The following is a 17,550-nucleotide window of genomic DNA, read 5'->3' as shown; positions in this document are numbered from 1 at the left end:
TGTTGGCCCTTGTAAGACCTGGTTAAAACCAAATGAGTTTGTAGTGTTAAATGAGGCTTCTCCCTCTAACTTTGTCGGAAAGTAAGTTGAAATTTACTCCTGGTACCCCTACTGTTATTAAAACGTTTTAAGCACTTGTTATGAGGTCTTTTATGTCAACACCAATTTATGTAGTTGTTGTGTATCGCCCACCCTGACCATACTTAAATTTTTTGGATGAATTTTCGGAACTGTTAGTAACTTATGCGGACAATGTTGTAATTATTGGTGATTTTAATGTTCACATAAAATCAAATTCACTTGCAAATTCTTTTAAGTCACTGATTGATACATTTGGTTTCAATCAAATAGTTGATGTGCCCACTCATAAAGATGGGAACACTCTAGATCTTGTTCTGACCCGGGGCGTAGTAGCCTCAAATGTTACAGTGTTACCTTATCCTAATGCCATCTCTGATCACGATCTTGTTAAGTGAGAGGTGCTGTTCAATGTTTACAGTAATAAGGAAAATTTAGGTTTTAGCAGTCGCAATATCCGCCCTGCAATGGGATTAACTTTAAAAGAACTATTACCTACGGTAACTGCAGCCTTCCCTTCGTACACTGGGTCTGTTGACTCACTCACAAACAACTTTAATACTGCTTTGGTTAATGTTCTTGTTTCTGTGGCGCCCCTAAGGCATACATTTCGACCTAAGAAGCATACACCTTGGTTTACTGAAGAAACCAGGTCACTCAAACAAGGTTGCAGGAAACTTAAACGAAATTGACGCACTACAAAGCTGGAGGTCTTCCGACTGGCCTGGTGTGACAGCTTGCTGAAATATAAAGTAGCTCTTGCCTCAGCTAAAGCATCGTTTTTCTCTAAGATTATCGTTATACATAAGAGTAATCTGAAATTTTTGTTTGTCACAATTGCGAAACCTTCCAGACAACAACTTAACCCAAATAGCTCTACTTATTCTGCTGATGACTTTATGGAATGTTTTAATAGAAATATTCAACTCATTAGGAATGAAATTTTAAATGTACGCTCTACAACCTCATCCTACCTCAAAAATGTGGAGGTGTTAAGAAAGGAATGTGTCGGCGGTTGTTTAGAAACATTCTCCAGTTTCAATGATTTGTCCTTTGATAGTCTAACACAGATGGTTAGTAGGGCCAAACAAACTACTTGCCTGCTTGATCCGTTTCCAGTTTCATTGGTGAAGGATCTGTTTGGGATCTTAGGACCATCAGTTTAAAATATTATTAATATATCGCTATCCTTGGGTATTATTCCTTTAGCTTTCAAGTCTGCCGTCATTAAACCCTTGCTTAAGCAACCTAACCTTGATCCAGAAAGCCTAGGTAATTATAGGCCAGTGTCAAATCTGCCATTTTTACTTGAAAAGGTCGTTGCACAGCAGCTAAATGACTTTGTGTCAGAAAATACCCTCTTTTGAACTGGCCAGTCAGCATTTAGGGCAAATCACTCTTCTGAGACAGCCCTGGCTAAAGTAACCAATGATCTCCTTTTAGCAATATATTCCGGTGCCTCATCAATGTTACTGCTACTGGATCTCAGTGCTGCTTTTGATACTGTCGACCACAACATATTGCTTGTTCGTCTGGAATGCATTGGTATCTCAGGAACTGTACTCTGGTGTTTTAGGTCCGACCTATCAGACAGGATGCAACGTGTTAACTAAGGCAATCTGACCTCTAAACACTCTGATGTCCCCTGTGGAACACCACTTGGTGACATTATCTGCAAGTATAATCTTAGTTTCCATTTCTATGCAGATGGCACTCAACTGTATGTGCCACTGGAGACAACTGGACAGTTAAATTTTCAAAATCTGGAGGCTTGCCTTACTGAGATTCAAAGATGGATGTCACTTATTTTTTTGCGCCTTAACCGAGAAAAAAACTGAAATGTCGATTATTGGTCCAGCTCACTGTTGTGAGTTTTTTTTTCAAACACTGCCCTGAACCTAGACAAATGTAATATCACCCATAGTGACTCGGGTCAAAAATCTAGGTGTTATATTTGATCCTAATCCGTCGTTTCAGTCACACGTGAAAAATATTACTAGAATAGTTTTCTACCACCTCCGTAATATTGCGAAGATTCGTTTGATGCTGTCCAAATCAGATGCAGAGGTTTTAATTCATGCTTTTATTACTTCTCGGCTTGATGACTGTAATGCAGGGGTCGGGAACCTTTTTGACTCAAAGAGCCATAAAAGCAAAAAATATTAATTTTATTTTGGGAAAGAGCCACGCCATATATTATGAGACAAATGTACTAAATTGCTAAACCCGCACCCCAGACAAAAGCTTAGTCTTCAGCACATTTATTTTTGATGATTTGATAAAAATTATGAAAAGAGAATAATGCCAGAGCCCCTGTCCCAAAATCAACAAACATACCACTTGTCTCTTTCTTGCAATTACTCAAGATCGGTTAAACTCCTTTTGACCCTTTTTTTCATATATATTGGTTTCAAAACCAGATGCAAGCAGTTATTGTGTAAAAACGTCACAACATTCTGCAAATAGGGAGCCTGATGAGCTCACTTTTGGCGCAGACAGCGTAGGGCGAGAGATGGGAGGGAGTGCTTGCACTTTTTGCATAGCTCCACCCATCCCTCCCACTCACCCAATCAAATGACTAAGTTCTCTTCCGGTGTTTTAGCGTATTTACAGTTCTGTGGATTCATCATAAGGTATCTGAACACTGAACACAGATTATATAGTGAACTTTTATATAAAGGATTCTTTAGCGTTGTAAAACCAAAACAAGTTTTTTTTCCCCCTTTTTTTGTGTGTTACTTGACTGTAAATTGTAGTGAAAAACGTGCCCTATATATACTGCAAAGTAATATCCTGTTATTTAGCTTTGGTTTGGCTTTGCGTGTATCAGAATAGGATAGACAACTCAAGTTTTAAGCAAGATGGAGAAATTTTGCATGCAATCAAATTTGTCTCTGAGCCACAGATACTCATAGAAAGAGCCATATATGGCTCGTGAGCCATAGGTTCCCGACCCCTGCTGTAATGTATTGCTTTCTGGTCTCCCCATGTCTAGGTTCAGAATGCGGCAGCTAGACTTTTGACTAAGACGAAAAAGTTTGAGCATATTACTCCTGTATTGGCCAACTTACACTGGCTCCCAGTCCACTTAAGATGTGACTTTAAGGTTCTCTTATTAACATACAAATGTTTGCATGGACTTGCACCCTCTTATCTGATTTGATTTCCCCCTATGTTCCTGCACGGAGTCTCCTCTCGGAAAATGCCGGTTTACTTGTGACTCCGAGAGCCAAGAAGTCTGCAGGCTTGAGAGCGTTCTCCATCCGGGCCTCGGTGCTATTGAATGCCCTGCCTCCGGAGATAAGATCTGCAACCTCAATGGAAGTTTTTAAATCAAGGCTTAAGACACACTTCTTTTCCAAAGCTTATGATTGATGCCCACCTCATATTCTGTACTGTCCTGTCTTTTTCCGACTGCCTGGCTGGTGGTGATACGAAGGAGAAGGACGATTTGAGATGAGTCAGTGGACCAGCGTTTGACCTGAAGCATGTCAACGCCTGCATTGACCAGCTGGCAGAGATGGGAAGCTGCGTCGTGGCCGTCATAGACTTTCTGGACTAATTTACAGGCTGGGGGCGTCGTTGCTGTCATGCACTTTCCGGACAAATTTTCAACATGTTACCTAGTGTTTACTATGTTTGTGTACTGTAATGCTAAATCTAATTCACCCTGGTCATCCTGAAAGGGGGATTACCACTTGTGAGGTCCCATCTCAAGGTTTCTCTTTTTCCTCACGCTGAGGTTTTGAGTTGTTCCTTGCCCGCATGTTGGTTTAAGATCAGGTAATTAGTTTTGATTGCTTCAGCAAGGCACGATTACATTGCCAAGTGCTGTAAGCACAGGGCAATGTAGTTGTGCTTGCAACTATTATAATCCTCCGAGATATTATTATTATATCTATCTTCTTCCGCCGACTTTTAACGGGGAACTCCTCCCAGAGCTTTTAGAATACCCCATCGATTCATATATCAAAAATTTCGGCCCGACCGGGACTCTTGTTGTGTGTCTATTCACAGCGATAGGAGTCCCCATCCGGAATAATGGGTTTTGAAATTCTCCCATCCGTAATACATGGGCCCATTCATTTCTATGGGTAGTCATGGAAACGAGGGCTTTTCCAGACGGTAGTCATAGTAAGCAGGGACTGTCCAGGGTGGCCCGACCCAAATTTCCTTTAACCATGGGTAAATGGTGAATTCCAAAGAGTGGATGCTAGCGAGAGGATGCTAACTATGTGCGCCGCTAGCAAAGTGTTGGGCTGGCATAGCCAGCCACAACATTAGCGCAAGCTAGCTGTAAACACTGTTGGTGATCAGTTGCCAGCCCAAGTATTAGCGATGAGAGGTTGATGCTATGCTTACTAATGCTAGCAGTAAAAACTGTTGGTGACAAGTTGGGCTGGCTAAGCCAGCCCAAGTATTCGCTCAAGCTAGCTGTAAACACTGCCAGCAATGGGTTAGGCTGGCACAGCCAGCCCAAGTATTAGCGCAAGCTAGCTGTAAACACTGTCGGCAATGCTAACTTCTTCATAGTAAAATTTTTTGGTAATTTTGGCTACATTTTAACGACTTCATATTTACAACTTATGCTAATGGCCTCATGTTAATGAGTTATGCTAACAGGTACATTTTAAAAAGTGATGCTAACGGCTAAATGCTAACTTTTTCATGCTAAAATTTTTTGGTAAAGGCAATATTTTAATGACTTCATATTTACAAATTATGCCAATGGTCTCATGTTCACTGCAAAAATTGAAAGTATGGACTAGTGTAATTTACTTGAATTCAGTGTATTTATCTGATCACAATTTTTTGGGACTTATTTACTTATTCAGGCTGAAGATAGTTAAGATACTATCACTTGTTTCAAGAAAATTAATATTGTGCCAACTAACTTATATTATTCAAGTAATTGTAAGCAAATGTATCTTAAATTGTCGAAGAGATAGCCTAGAGGCATATTAACAACTCAGCTTAAGGATATTTTTTACTTGTTTCAAGACTCACATCAACTTGTTTTAAGAATGGAACCAAACTCTTTGAGATAATGTAAGAATTGATTTTATGAATCATCATATGTATTCATTTACTCAGGTACAATTCAGTGTCGCAGTGTGAATGGTTGTTTGTCTGTTTGTGTTAGCCATGTGATGAGGTGGCGACTCGACCAGGGTGTACCCTGCCTTACGCCCGAGGTAAATGGGATAGGCTCCAGCCCTCCCACCCGTGACCCCGAAAGGGACAAAGCGGTAGAAGATGGGTGGATGGATGGACAATTTAGTGTTCAATATTAAACCTTTTACTCTTGGTACGATGTTTTAAGAATAGACATTAGCCAGTTAAGGTAGCAGGTGTAGCCTTAACTATAAAGCAATGTGGGAAACAATGTCTAGTCTGTAAATGTCACTAAACTTAAACATGATTTTATCAATTTAGTCGACCATTAACAATAACAAAGCATGAACTTTTCTCAAAACACTGTGGGGAATACCTCAACTACTTTAAGTTATAGCTATGGTTACATGTTTGGTAGACGCCTTCATCCAACATGACATACCCATCAAAACACCAATCTCATCTCATCTCATTAGCCGTACCGCTTATCCTCATTAGGGTCGCGGGGGGGCTGGAGCCCATCCCAGCCATCTTCGGGCAGTGGGCAGGGGACACCCTGAACTGGTTGCCAGCCAATCGCAGGGCACACAGGGACAGACAACTCATTCGCTCATTCACACCTAGGGACAATTTGGACCGGCCAATTCACCTGAAATGCATGTTTTTGGAATGTGGGAGGAAACCGGAGTGCCCGGAGGAAACCCACGCAAGCACGGGGAGAACATACAAACTCCGCACAGAAAGTCTGGAGCTGGATTTGAACCCACGACAGGTTCCCATGACATGAACTGTGCCGCACAAGCGCTAACCACTGCGCCGCCGTGCTGCCCCTCAAAACACCAATATAATGTTAAAAAAAAAATAATCAGGAGATTTGTGTAAGAGGTCCTTAAGTTTGATTGGCTTGTAGGCACAACAGCACTCATGCAGTTTCCATCTTAATCCCCAGCTCTGCATTTCACCACATGGTTTTTTCACATATTTACATTGTATCCGCTTGGCAGGGGCTAAACACACACAAATATCTTGCCAATCACATGCACAAAGTGGCAACATAGAACGAACATGTTAAAATTGCATAGAATCACATTTAATTCTGCGTCCAAAGTCCGGAGCCAGCTAGGCCTTGCTCATACAGATAGCCCCCACAAACCTCAGTCCAAATATCAAATATATTTAGTGTTTGTCAAAATGTAAACTCATGCATAAATGAGCACAATTTCTGCCGTTCATAATGTGTCATTTTAAACACTCGAATTCAAGAGCACACCAGTTAAGTCATATTTTCTAAAAACGTATATCTTTTCATTAAATGGTGCAAAGTGGTATGCAGTGTAATCAGCTAATTTCTCCAAATCTATGAACTCTGTTGCCAGGGCAGCATTTGGTACAGCGATTTCATAAGACAATAAATCTCGAATGAAATCCAATGTATCATATATTTGATATTCGCAACAAAATAAAGATGAATCTACAACAAAAATATTATTTATCAAACCTAAAAGTAAGAAGCGTGTCTTTTGAATCCGTGATGATGAAAGTATTATTATTTAGTTATTGCGGTTAATGGGGACCAAAACCACCCCCAAAAATTGAAAATCCGCGAAGTAGCGACGCCCCTTCCAAAATGCTTGAAAAAATAAAAATAAAATAATATATATATTTTTTTATTATTTTATTTTATTATTATTTTTTAGACCTGCAAAGCTCTGAACCTGCGAACGTGGAACCACGAAGTAGCGACGCCCCTTCAAAAATGCTTTAAAAAAAAAAAAAATATATATATACATATATATATATATATATATATATATATATATATATATATATAGATATATAGATATATAGATATATAGATATATATATATAGATATACACGGGGGGACAGACATCTCACTCGCTCATTCACACCTAGGGACAATTTGGACTGGCCAATTCACCTGAAATGCATGTTTTTGGAATGTGGGAGGAAACCGGAGTGCCCGGAGGAAACCCACGCAAGCAGTGGGAGAATATACAAACTCCGCACAGGAAGTCTGGAGCTGGATTTGAACCCACGCAGGAGGTTCCCATGACTTGCCGCGCATATATATATATATATATATATATATATATATATATATATATATATATATATATGTATACCGTATTTTCCGCACTATAAGGCACGATGTGTTAAGAATAGACATTTAAGCCTTTATTTTTTTTTAAAGCTGACCATGCGCCTTATAATACAGTGCGCCTTATTTATTGATCAATATTAGTTCGCAAAGTCTTGCAACTAACTTGCAGCCGCCAACTAGTTTTCCCCCGAACATCAAGTAGTCCGCGGTGTATGCTGAGATTTATTTACCGGCGTTTCATTGGCTAACCAATGTGTCAATCGTCATTTGAATCGATCACTATTGGCCAAAGTTATTCGGAGGTCTAGGGGCGGATCCTTTTTATCATTTACAGGCTAGCATTGGCTTAAACGGCAAAACAAAGCCTGCAATTGGCCAAAAAAGATGCGTCAATCATCAGTTGAATCGATCACTATTGGCTAAAGTTATTCGGAGGTCAAGAGGCGGATCCTTTTTATCATTTACAGGCTGGCATTGGCTTTCACGGCTGAACAAAGCCTGCATTTGGCCGAAAAAGATGAATTTGTATAGCACGTGGCTGACGGCATACAGAAAGCATTTTTTACTATACTGTATTTGTAAATATTTTATTCTGGATTTACTACATTCACGGATATAAGAGGACCACGGCTGCACATTATCATGAACACAACGACTTCGGTGAGCTACTCCGGCTATATATCTTGTTTCAGACTGAACTAGATTTTTCTGTGATAAGCGGTGCAGATAATGGATGGAATAGAGTGTCTATTTTTAAATTAAACTCAATTCCAAGTGTTTATTGTCATATGCACAGTAAAGTTGCGAGTGAAAAAGAAAATATAAACTAGGGAATGGTTGGCATTTCTTGAATCCCAAGACTTTAACCTTCTGAATGATGGAACGATGCATTTGAGTGACATCGTACGGACACAGCATCCGCACGTGTTCTCGACACGTATTTGCGTCTTTGCAAGCTTTGGGAATATTAAGGGGGTAATAAGTTGGACTGAACTATCTGACTGTTTTGTCCACGTTCCCATTGTAGCGCCTTATAATCGGGTGCGTCTTATGTATCTCAAAAATAGGACCAAAAACTATTTTTTCGGGGTGCACCCTATAACCCGGTGCGCCTTATAGTGCGGAAAATACGGTATATATAAATACAGTGCATCCGGAAAGTATGCACAACGCTTCACTTTTTCCACATTTTGTTATGTTACAGCCTCATTCCAAATTGTATTAATTTAATCTCTTATCTAAAAATTCTACACAAAACTTTTTTTTAAAACTTTTTTTGAATTTTTTAAAAATAGAAATCTCAGAAATCACATTTACATAAGTATTCACAGCCTTTGCCATGAAGCTCAAAATTGAGCTCAGGTGCATCTTTTTTCGACTGATCATCCTTGAGATCTTTCTACAGCTTAATTGGAGTCCACCTGCAGTAAATTCAGTTGATTGGACATGATTTGGAAAGGCACACACCTGTCTATATAAGGTCCCACAGTTGAGTGTGCATGTCAGAGCACAAACACCAAGCATGAAGTCAAAAGAACTGTCTGTAGACCTGCGAGACAGGATTGTCCTGAGGCACAAATCTGGGGAGGGATACAAAAAAAATTCTGATGCTTTGAAGGTCCCAATGAGCACAGTGGCCTCCATTTTTTGTAAATGAAAGACATTTGGAACCACCAGGACTCTTCCTAGAGCTGGCCGGCCTTTCTAAACTGAGCGATCGGGGAAGAAGGGCCTTAGTCAGGGAGGTGACCAAGAACCCGATGGTCACTCTGTCAGAGCTCCAGCGTTCCTCTGTGGAGAGAGGAGAGCCTTCCAGATGGACAACCATCTCTGCAGCAATCCACCAATCAGGCCTGTATGGTAGAGTTGCCAGACGAAAGCCACTCTTTAGTAAAAGAAACATGGAAGCCCGTCTGGAATTTGCCAAAAAGCACCTGAATGACTCTCGGACCATGGGAAACAAAATTGTCTGGTCTGATGAGACAAAGATTGAACTCTTTGGTGTGAATGCCAGGCGCCATGTTTGGAGGAAACCAGGCACCGCTCATCACCAGGCCAATACCATCCCTACAGTGAAGCATGGTGGTGGCAGCATCATGCTGTGGGGATGTTTTTCAGCAGCAGGAACTGGCAGACTAGTCAGGGTAGAAGGAAAAATGAATGCATATAGAGATATTCTGGATGAAAACCTGCTCCAGAGCGCTCTTGACCTCAGGCTGGGGCGAAGGTTCATTTTTCAGCAGGACAACGACCCAAAGCACACAGCCAAGATCTCAAAAGATTGGCTTCAGAACCACTCCGTGAATGTCCTGGAGTGGCCCAGCCAGAGTCCAGACTTGAATCCGATCGAACATCTCTGGAGAGATCTGATAATGGCTGTGCACAAACGTCTCCCATCCAACCTGACTGAGCTTGAGACTGTATTTGCTGCCAAAGGTGGATCAACAAAGTATTAAGCAAAGGCTGTGAATACTTATGTAAATATGATTTCTTAGTTTTTCTATTTTTAATAAATTCAAAAAAAAACTTTTTCACATTGTCATAATGGAGTATTTTGTGTAGAATTTTGAGATAAGAGATTAAATTAATACAATTTGGAATGAGGCTGTAACATAACAAAATGTGGAAAAAGTGAAGCACTGTGAATACTTTCCGGATGCACTGTACATATATGCTTTATATATATAAAGCACGGTGGGGCAGTGGTTAGCGCATGTGCGGCACAGTTCAAGTCATGGGAACCTCCTGCGTGGGTTCAAATCCAGCTCCAGACTTCCTGTGCGGAGTTTGTATGTTCTCCCCCTGCTTGCGTGGGTTTCCTCTGGGGACTCCGTTTTCCTCCCACATTCCAAAAACATGCATTTCATGTGAATTGGTCCAAATTGTCCCTAGGTGTGAAAAGAGCGAGTGAGATGTCTGTCCCCGTGTGCCCTGCGATTGGCTGGCAACCAGTTCAGGGTGACCCCTGCCCACTGCCCGGAGATGGCTGGGATGGGCTCCAGCCCCCCCGCGACCCTAATGAGGATAAGCGGTACGGCTAATGAGATGAGATGAGATATATATATATATATATATATATACAAATATAATTTGTATTATTTTTTTAGACCCGCGAAGCTCTGAACCCGCGAACGTCAAACCGCGAGTAGTAGTAAGTAAGTAGCGAGGTCCCACTGTACTCTAATCAAATCGAGTTTGGTTGTGTTGATGGTGTCGTCGTCGTTAAGTCACTCAAGGCGCATAAGGTAATCCATAGTAGCGCCAGACTCGCTCGTGGGAGGCTCCGTAGTTCTCCGAAGGAGAGGGGGCTGCAACTGTCCTGTGCCGCCAGGCCTGACGGGGTGCGACCCAAGCAAACCAAGCAGACGAAGCCTCTAAAGTCCTTAGTACGTTCGGACAGGGCGGTGCATGATTTATGGAAGCCCCTTGGGCAGATAGCACAGGTGATTGGGGTGTGGTCGGAGTGAATGGTTCGAAAGCACCACTGGCATTTGGACTGGAGGCCAGGATTGCTCTCGAAGTCGCCCGCCCTAAGAAGAACAGAGAGAGGAGAGTAGAAGAGAGAGAAAGAGAGGGACAGATAGAAAGAGAGAAAGACAGACAGAGTAAAACGCAAAAAGGGGGAAAAGAGAGTGAGAGAGGTGGGGAGAGAGTAGGAAAGAGAGGGATAGAGAAAATGAGAGACAAGAGTGTAAAGGGGGAAGAGAGAAAAGGAGAGACAAAGAAGGAGAGAGGACCAAGAAAGAAAGAAAGAGCGAGTCTGAGTGGACTGAGTTGGATTCGTAAGGCTCCCCCTGGAGAGAGCCCTTCGCAGGACACCACGGGAAGGTTCCTAGTCTTTGTCCTCTGTTGATGGTGTTGCACACGTTAGGTGCTAGTTTCCGCCTTTTTCGCGCTGGAGAATTTTATATCAAAACAATAGGGATGCCATTTTCAATGCAAGTGACTGACCCGTACAGTGTTCTAACTAAAACTGGATAGTCTTTACTTCGAAACACAAATGTAATATTTATAAATGAGAACACTATATTTTTCCCCTGAGATAGTTCATAGATTTTGTTTAATAATTGTATATTGCGTTCCTTTATATGGTTCCGCCCATTTATTCAGACCTACTTGGACTCGCTTATACAACCCCAACGTTCGACGAACTCCATTCGGTATTTTGACTTCGAGAGAAGTGAAAACACTTTTACAATTAAAAGGTTTGTATTGTCTTAACATTTAACAAGAAACAATGTGATTAAAAATAAAATATTATACTTAACGGTATTTATGCAAAGTTAACGGTTTAAATCAATGATCGTTTTGTAAGGGGTTAGCTCGAGTTTTAAGCTAACCCCTTAAAAAACGGTCGTTGATTTAAACCGTTAACTATGGAATTGAGCTAACCCCTTACAAAATGGTCGTTGATTTAAACTGTTAACTATAATATATAACGTTAAAACTAGTCCACATTACGACAAGAGCCTGTACTAATCTAAGCGACCAGGATTACATGTTACACAGTTTCTCTCTTTGTTCAGCATGAATATAAATTCATATACAGTATCCAGACATGCATATTCTGATTTTGCAAAACATCAGGACTCCATGCAAAACGCAGGGGGCTACACCAGCAAGGGGAAAAAAAGAGACGCCTTGAGTTTGGCATCACAGAGAAAGAAGATGAGGGGGATTTTGACTCCAGCACTTTCACTGTCATTGTCTCCCCAATCTGAAGTAGCACCATCAGCAGCCCAGAAAGTGAAGGGGACCCCCAAGTCATAACCAGCACTCCAGCAAAACAAGCTGATGCTCTCTGTAATTTTATAAAACAAAATGTAGCATTCACAATGGAGTAGACCCATTCATTGAAATTACACAAAATACAAGATAAATCAGCACTGCACATAGTTCTACTTCTTTTAGGAGGGCACAGACAACATCTCCAGCTTTTATTGAAATTTTCAACTGGTGGGCTGAACAGAAACAAGAAAAAGCAGAAAAGGACAAGGCCAGGCACCACAAAACTCTCATAAATACTATTGTTTTACAGGGGGGTGAAAATGTTGACCTTGTAATGTTTGCCTTTTCCTGTTTCTAATCAAGTAATATTAATGAATGTCTTCATTAGCTGTAGTGGACATTTTGTCTTTGTTCCAGTAGAAACAATAGCATGAATAACATTAGCAAGAAGCAAATAATTTTGACCTCAACTGTGTTGTGATATTTTCTTTTACCTTTTTAGAATGTAGGCAGGACAGCCGCATGGCCATATCGCAATACCAAACAGAACAGAGCTGATGTGGCACAACTTCTTGACCTTGAGTTTGAGGGGAAGAGGGCCTTCATTGATTCGGACACAATAAGGGAACAAGACAGACCGGCAAAAATATTGAAGGCATATCCATGCTTTCGAGATATTGATCATGTAAGTATGATCACAATTCACACTTTGATTCAGTTGAACAGTGAAATTGTTCTTTTGAACATTGGGTGCATACTGCTTTGATACATTAAATAGCTGTTTCAGACCCCATTTCCATGCAGGAAAACCTTTCATGTATTTTCTCTGAAAAATGAAAATGAGCAATCTGGTTTTATTTCTGCATGGAGACAGGGAAAACAGCATTTATGCATTGTGGTGTGATTTTTCCTTCTTTAGAATATCTGATAGTCCATCTGTTTCGCATGTTATTTGCAACACACCTGTCTATTAGCGTTTTATCATCAGTGTGAATAGAATTATTTTCACAAATGGAGGAGGGGAAGGGGAACATAGTTTTTCAGAATACCTCTCTACATATAATTGTTGTTTTCAAGTGATGCTTTAACTACTATGTGTTGGATATTTCCATACAACACTTCTTTGTGTCTTCCCCACCAAAGGTTCTTGATGAACTAAGACGAATAATAGACAACAACAACTCCAACTACGTGCAAGAGCTGAGGGAGCGGTGGCTCGAATTCAAATCTAGATTATGCCTCTATGGGGTTTACAAGAGGGCAATGAAACCTCCAATGTCACTTTCAGCTGGTAAGAACAGCCAACATAATACCAATAGAATCTGTATCCTTGTTTGTTTCTGTATACTGACAGACAAATATTTGATTTGATTTTTTTTTTTTTAGAAGAGCAAGCAATAAACCTCTTGACCATGCTGCTCATTCATGTTCTTCTGGTAAGTCACAAACTTTTACATAAGTGCATACTAAACTTTCTCAAATATGGCTGCTCCTTTTGTTGGTCCTCTATTCTGTTCATACTAAATTGTCATGTTTAGTCGGGGAATGGAGGGATGTGATTGCTGTCCTACTGATGTTGTGTTTTTCTGTTAAGCCCACAGAGGACCCCGAGACGTTCCTGAACAGAAGGCCACTCACCACACCACTCCTTTTGGTGGATGAAAATCTCGACTCCTTTCTCTGCCTTGGAACCGAAGCAATCCCATCACCCAAAAGGTACCTAGGGGATGCAGTATTCTACATAATTGCATACTATTATGTATTAAATATGACCTACCCTAAATGTGTGGCCTCTGTTCTTTCCCTTCTACAAACTGAGGTCCTGGGGGACTCAATCCATGACAAAGATGCCACACCAGCTTTCAAACGAGCAAGAAGTGATTGGATGGCCTTTTTTGCATAACTTTGTATAATGCTGCCTCCCCTCGGGAACACACCCACACACCCATCCATGGACGTACTTTGAGAACTTTTTCTGTTATAAACATTTGTGACCCCTTACGCTTTGGCCTCTCAGTCTCCCTGTAAGTGTGTGTTTTAATTGCCTTGTTTTGAGTTTAAGCATTGATTTAAAAAAAAACAACCCAACTGATGTTCTTAAAATTAGACAAAAAAGAATGTTTGCAGTTCTCTTTTAGAAATTGGTAACTTGCACTCTATATTCTGTAGGCAAAAAAATGTGTTGTCTGTTTGACAGTTCACTGATACATGTGTAAGTGATAACTTTGATTTAGATTCAGATTCAGATCTACTTTATTGTCATTCTAGTACACGTGTATACAGAACGAAATGTCGATGCATCTGACCCCCACAGATTTACAGTTCGCCAACAAACGTTTCAAGATCTTGTCAAGAAAATGAGTATTTTTGTTACTGGTATGTCAATTGTGTTTTGTGATAATGACAAAGGTTTGTGGTTTGCCAATAAAATGGTAATTTTCACATTAAAACTATTTTTGCATTTGTATAGTATATCGAAACGTAGAGAATTTCTTGAAACAAGACTTCCTCGCCTAAGATTTTTATTACTTATTACAAGCAAATGTATCTTGTTTTTGACCCATTTTCTAATTTATTTTCAACTTAATACAAGAATATTGATCTTGTTGTAACCTTCATGCTAACTACTTTTGAGCAATCCTGGCTTAAACCCAGTTTGTTTCTAAACAATAATTCTCCAAAACAAGCACAAATATCTTAAAATGAGACAAAAAAAAAACTTGACAAGTACACTTAATAGTATTACTGCATATAATAACATTTTTAGGTATCTTATTTTCTTTTTTTTTTTTTCTTGTTTCAAGAAAACTTTATGAGTCGGATTTTCTTGCTGCACTGGCAGATAATTTTGCTTGAAACAAGTAAATTTCCTGCAATAGTGGCTAGATTTTCTTGTTTTTTTAGAGGCAGTTTTTGCAGTGTTGACGAGTTATGTTAATGGGTAACTGCTAAAGAGTGATTCTAACGGCTAAATGCTAACTTCATGCAAAAAGATTTTGGTAATGGCAATATTGTAACGAATTAATATTTAAAAATTATGCTAATGGCCTCATTTGATGAGTTATGTTAACGGATACATGCTAAAAAGTGATGCTAAAGGCTAAATGCTAACTTCTTCATGCTGCAAAATTATTCTAATGCTAACATGCTAACGACTCAGCAAATTGAATGGGCTCAATGCATTCCGGATGGGCCAATTAAAATCGAACGGCCCATTCTATTTGAACATGTATATTTCAAAAGTTTTTAAAGTGTAATAACAGTGTTATTACTATGGTTTTTACCATGAATGTGTTTTTTAGACCTCCACAAGGCATATCCTTGTTGCTAACGGTTGTGGGCCCATCTCAAATGAACTTGCCAGTACCGGTGTGGGGGGGCAGAGTCCCCCCACATAACCAAGTAAAAAATAACAGAAACATCTCTCTGAGCTAAAAACTTTATGCTAACTCATAATGCTAACAACCGGGGTTATATATACATACCGGGATCATCTTCCAGATCAATCACAACTCTTACAATTGCCGCGGGAATTGTCTAGTTGTGTAATTGTAATCCTGTGCAGTCCTTGTCATGATTGCCGAAGTGAAGACACCTGTGGCAATCGTTTGGCACGCCGGAGCGCGCTCTCTAATTTGCCGACGTTCACTTCTTAACCAGTCAGCGTCCAGACAAGGACGTCCGATTGTACTCCTGTGTTCCTGTGTGTTTTGCCAGATTAGCAAGTACCAAAGACTACTCTCCTGTTTTGATTCCTGCCTTCGGTTCCGACCTGTTTCTGCCCCATGTTTACGAGCTACTCTCCTGCCCTGGCCATCGACCTCCCCGCTAAGACGTATTGATTCTGCCTACCTGTCACGGGACTGCCGTCCGTCCAATCGCTGCGAGCCTTCAGCTCCCGCTAAGAGAAGTGCGACTTCCGCATCACGAAGCGACCTGCTCCCCACAATCAACGATCACTGGATCGTGGGTGCCAGCTTACATCTCTTTTCAAATAAAACTTAGAAACTAACGCAATTGGGTTCCCGTCTCCGTTCCTGGTTCCTGACAGTCCTTTGAGACATTTTTGTGATTTTTGCGGTGGTGAGAGGACGCTAGCGTGTATGTCGCCGCTTCTCACTCCCAAAAACTTTTTCGAAGTCTACTTTTTCACTGGCCTCTCTCCCTCGTCATGGCGTGCCAAAACATCGCCGCTTTTGGACTATTCCCGATTCCTGAACGTCAGGAGTCGTTCTGCCACCATCCAGTGACAGGATTGCTCCAGTATTCCATCGCGGATCTTCTCCGGATCCGGTGGATTGCACTGAGGCCCCCGCCACCGGAGCTGCTCCACCATCCTGACATCGCTCGCCTGCCTCGACGCCGCTACATTCACCGCGGATCGCGCAGGCACGTCGAGTATAGAAACCCCGGCTCAATCACCTCAACCTGGTCCACTTCTCGACGCCCTCCCTTAAACTGCAGCCGTAGGGCTAACTGCCATGCATTAGCCCGCCTAGCTAGGTCGGCTAACAGCACTGCCGCCGTCAAACATGACACATCCGCCGTAAACTTTGGATTGCTGAACGTCCGCTCACTCACGAACAAGGGCCACCTAATCCAAGACGTCCTTGCCGAACGAAAACTCGACTTCCTCGTTTTAACAGAAACTTGGCAACAAACAAATGACTTCGCTGCTCTAAATGACTCCACCCCCCCCAGCTTTGTTTACATCTGCCGTCCCCGTGGCAACGGCCGTGGAGGAGGTCTCGCGGTAATTCACCGTGAGAAGTGGAAAGTCTTGCCTGTACCTGTCACTGCATTGACTTCCTTTGAGTGTCTGGTGATTAAGCTCCCAGGACCCACGCCAACCATCATTGCTTCAATTTATCGCCCCCCAAAGCCACATAGTGATTTTATCAATGAATTCTCCAGCTTAATTTCACATTTATCCACTCTCTCGCCAAATTTAATTTTATTGGGAGATTTCAATATTCACATGGACAATCCCAACCTGCCACTCACCAGAGACTTTACATCTTGCCTGGAGAGTCTTGGGATACACAGCCTTATTGACTTCCCCACCCACATTAAAGGCCACACATTGGACCTGGTCTGCTGCTCCGGCCTCTCTACTTCCAAGCCCACTTCCAACGTCTTTCCTGAATCTGATCATGTCCTCCTCACTTTTAACACCGTACTCTGTCTCTCTACTGTCAAAACCTCCCGTCTCATTTCTTTTCGTAATACCAAAAATATCAACATTGACACCCTCTGCTCCATTATTGACCGTTCCCCACCCCCAGAAGCTCTTTCAAGCCCGGATGAGCTCACCTCTCACTACAATACCTGCCTCACAAATATTCTAAATTCTATTGCCCCCCTGAAAACCAGGACTGCCTCATTCTCCACATCTGCCCCCTGGTTTACACCCGCTCTTCGGTCAATGAAATCAAAGAACCGCCAACTTGAGCGACTTTATAAGAAAACCGGCCTCACCATCCATAAGGACATGTACACTACCCAT

The 17,550-nt window shown here is 41.4% G+C and overlaps 1 protein-coding gene and 1 pseudogene across 7 annotated transcripts in view; both read left to right on the top strand.

The window, feature by feature from the left end:
* LOC148345619 (uncharacterized) overlaps window positions 1-16,061 on the top strand; it is a 46,164-nt gene extending 30,103 nt beyond the window's left edge. The window contains exons 3-8 of one of the 7 annotated variants that reach the window (XR_015848579.1): window positions 12,547-12,729; window positions 13,188-13,335; window positions 13,431-13,480; window positions 13,639-13,760; window positions 13,864-14,068; window positions 15,762-16,061. Coding sequence is in view for 4 of the 7 variants with exons in the window: in XM_088325880.1 (XP_088182006.1) it covers window positions 12,547-12,729; window positions 13,188-13,335; window positions 13,431-13,480; window positions 13,639-13,947 (690 nt within the window). In the remaining 3 variants the exon portion in view is untranslated. Of the gene's footprint in view, window positions 1-12,546; window positions 12,730-13,187; window positions 13,336-13,430; window positions 13,481-13,638; window positions 14,495-15,761 lie in introns of those variants that run through there. The other 6 variants (XR_015848578.1, XR_015848577.1, XM_088325882.1 and 3 more) reach the window with 6 other exon arrangements.
* LOC148345620 (uncharacterized) lies at window positions 35-1,606 on the top strand (annotated as a pseudogene).
* Window positions 16,062-17,550: the final 1,489 nt, after the last annotated feature.

This window comes from Urocampus carinirostris, unplaced genomic scaffold (assembly GCF_059441175.1).
Source record: "Urocampus carinirostris isolate Australia breed hairy pipefish unplaced genomic scaffold, RoL_Ucar_1.0 HiC_scaffold_40, whole genome shotgun sequence".
NCBI lineage: Eukaryota > Metazoa > Chordata > Actinopteri > Syngnathiformes > Syngnathidae > Urocampus > Urocampus carinirostris.
This window is presented reverse-complemented; position numbering and strand designations above follow the sequence as displayed.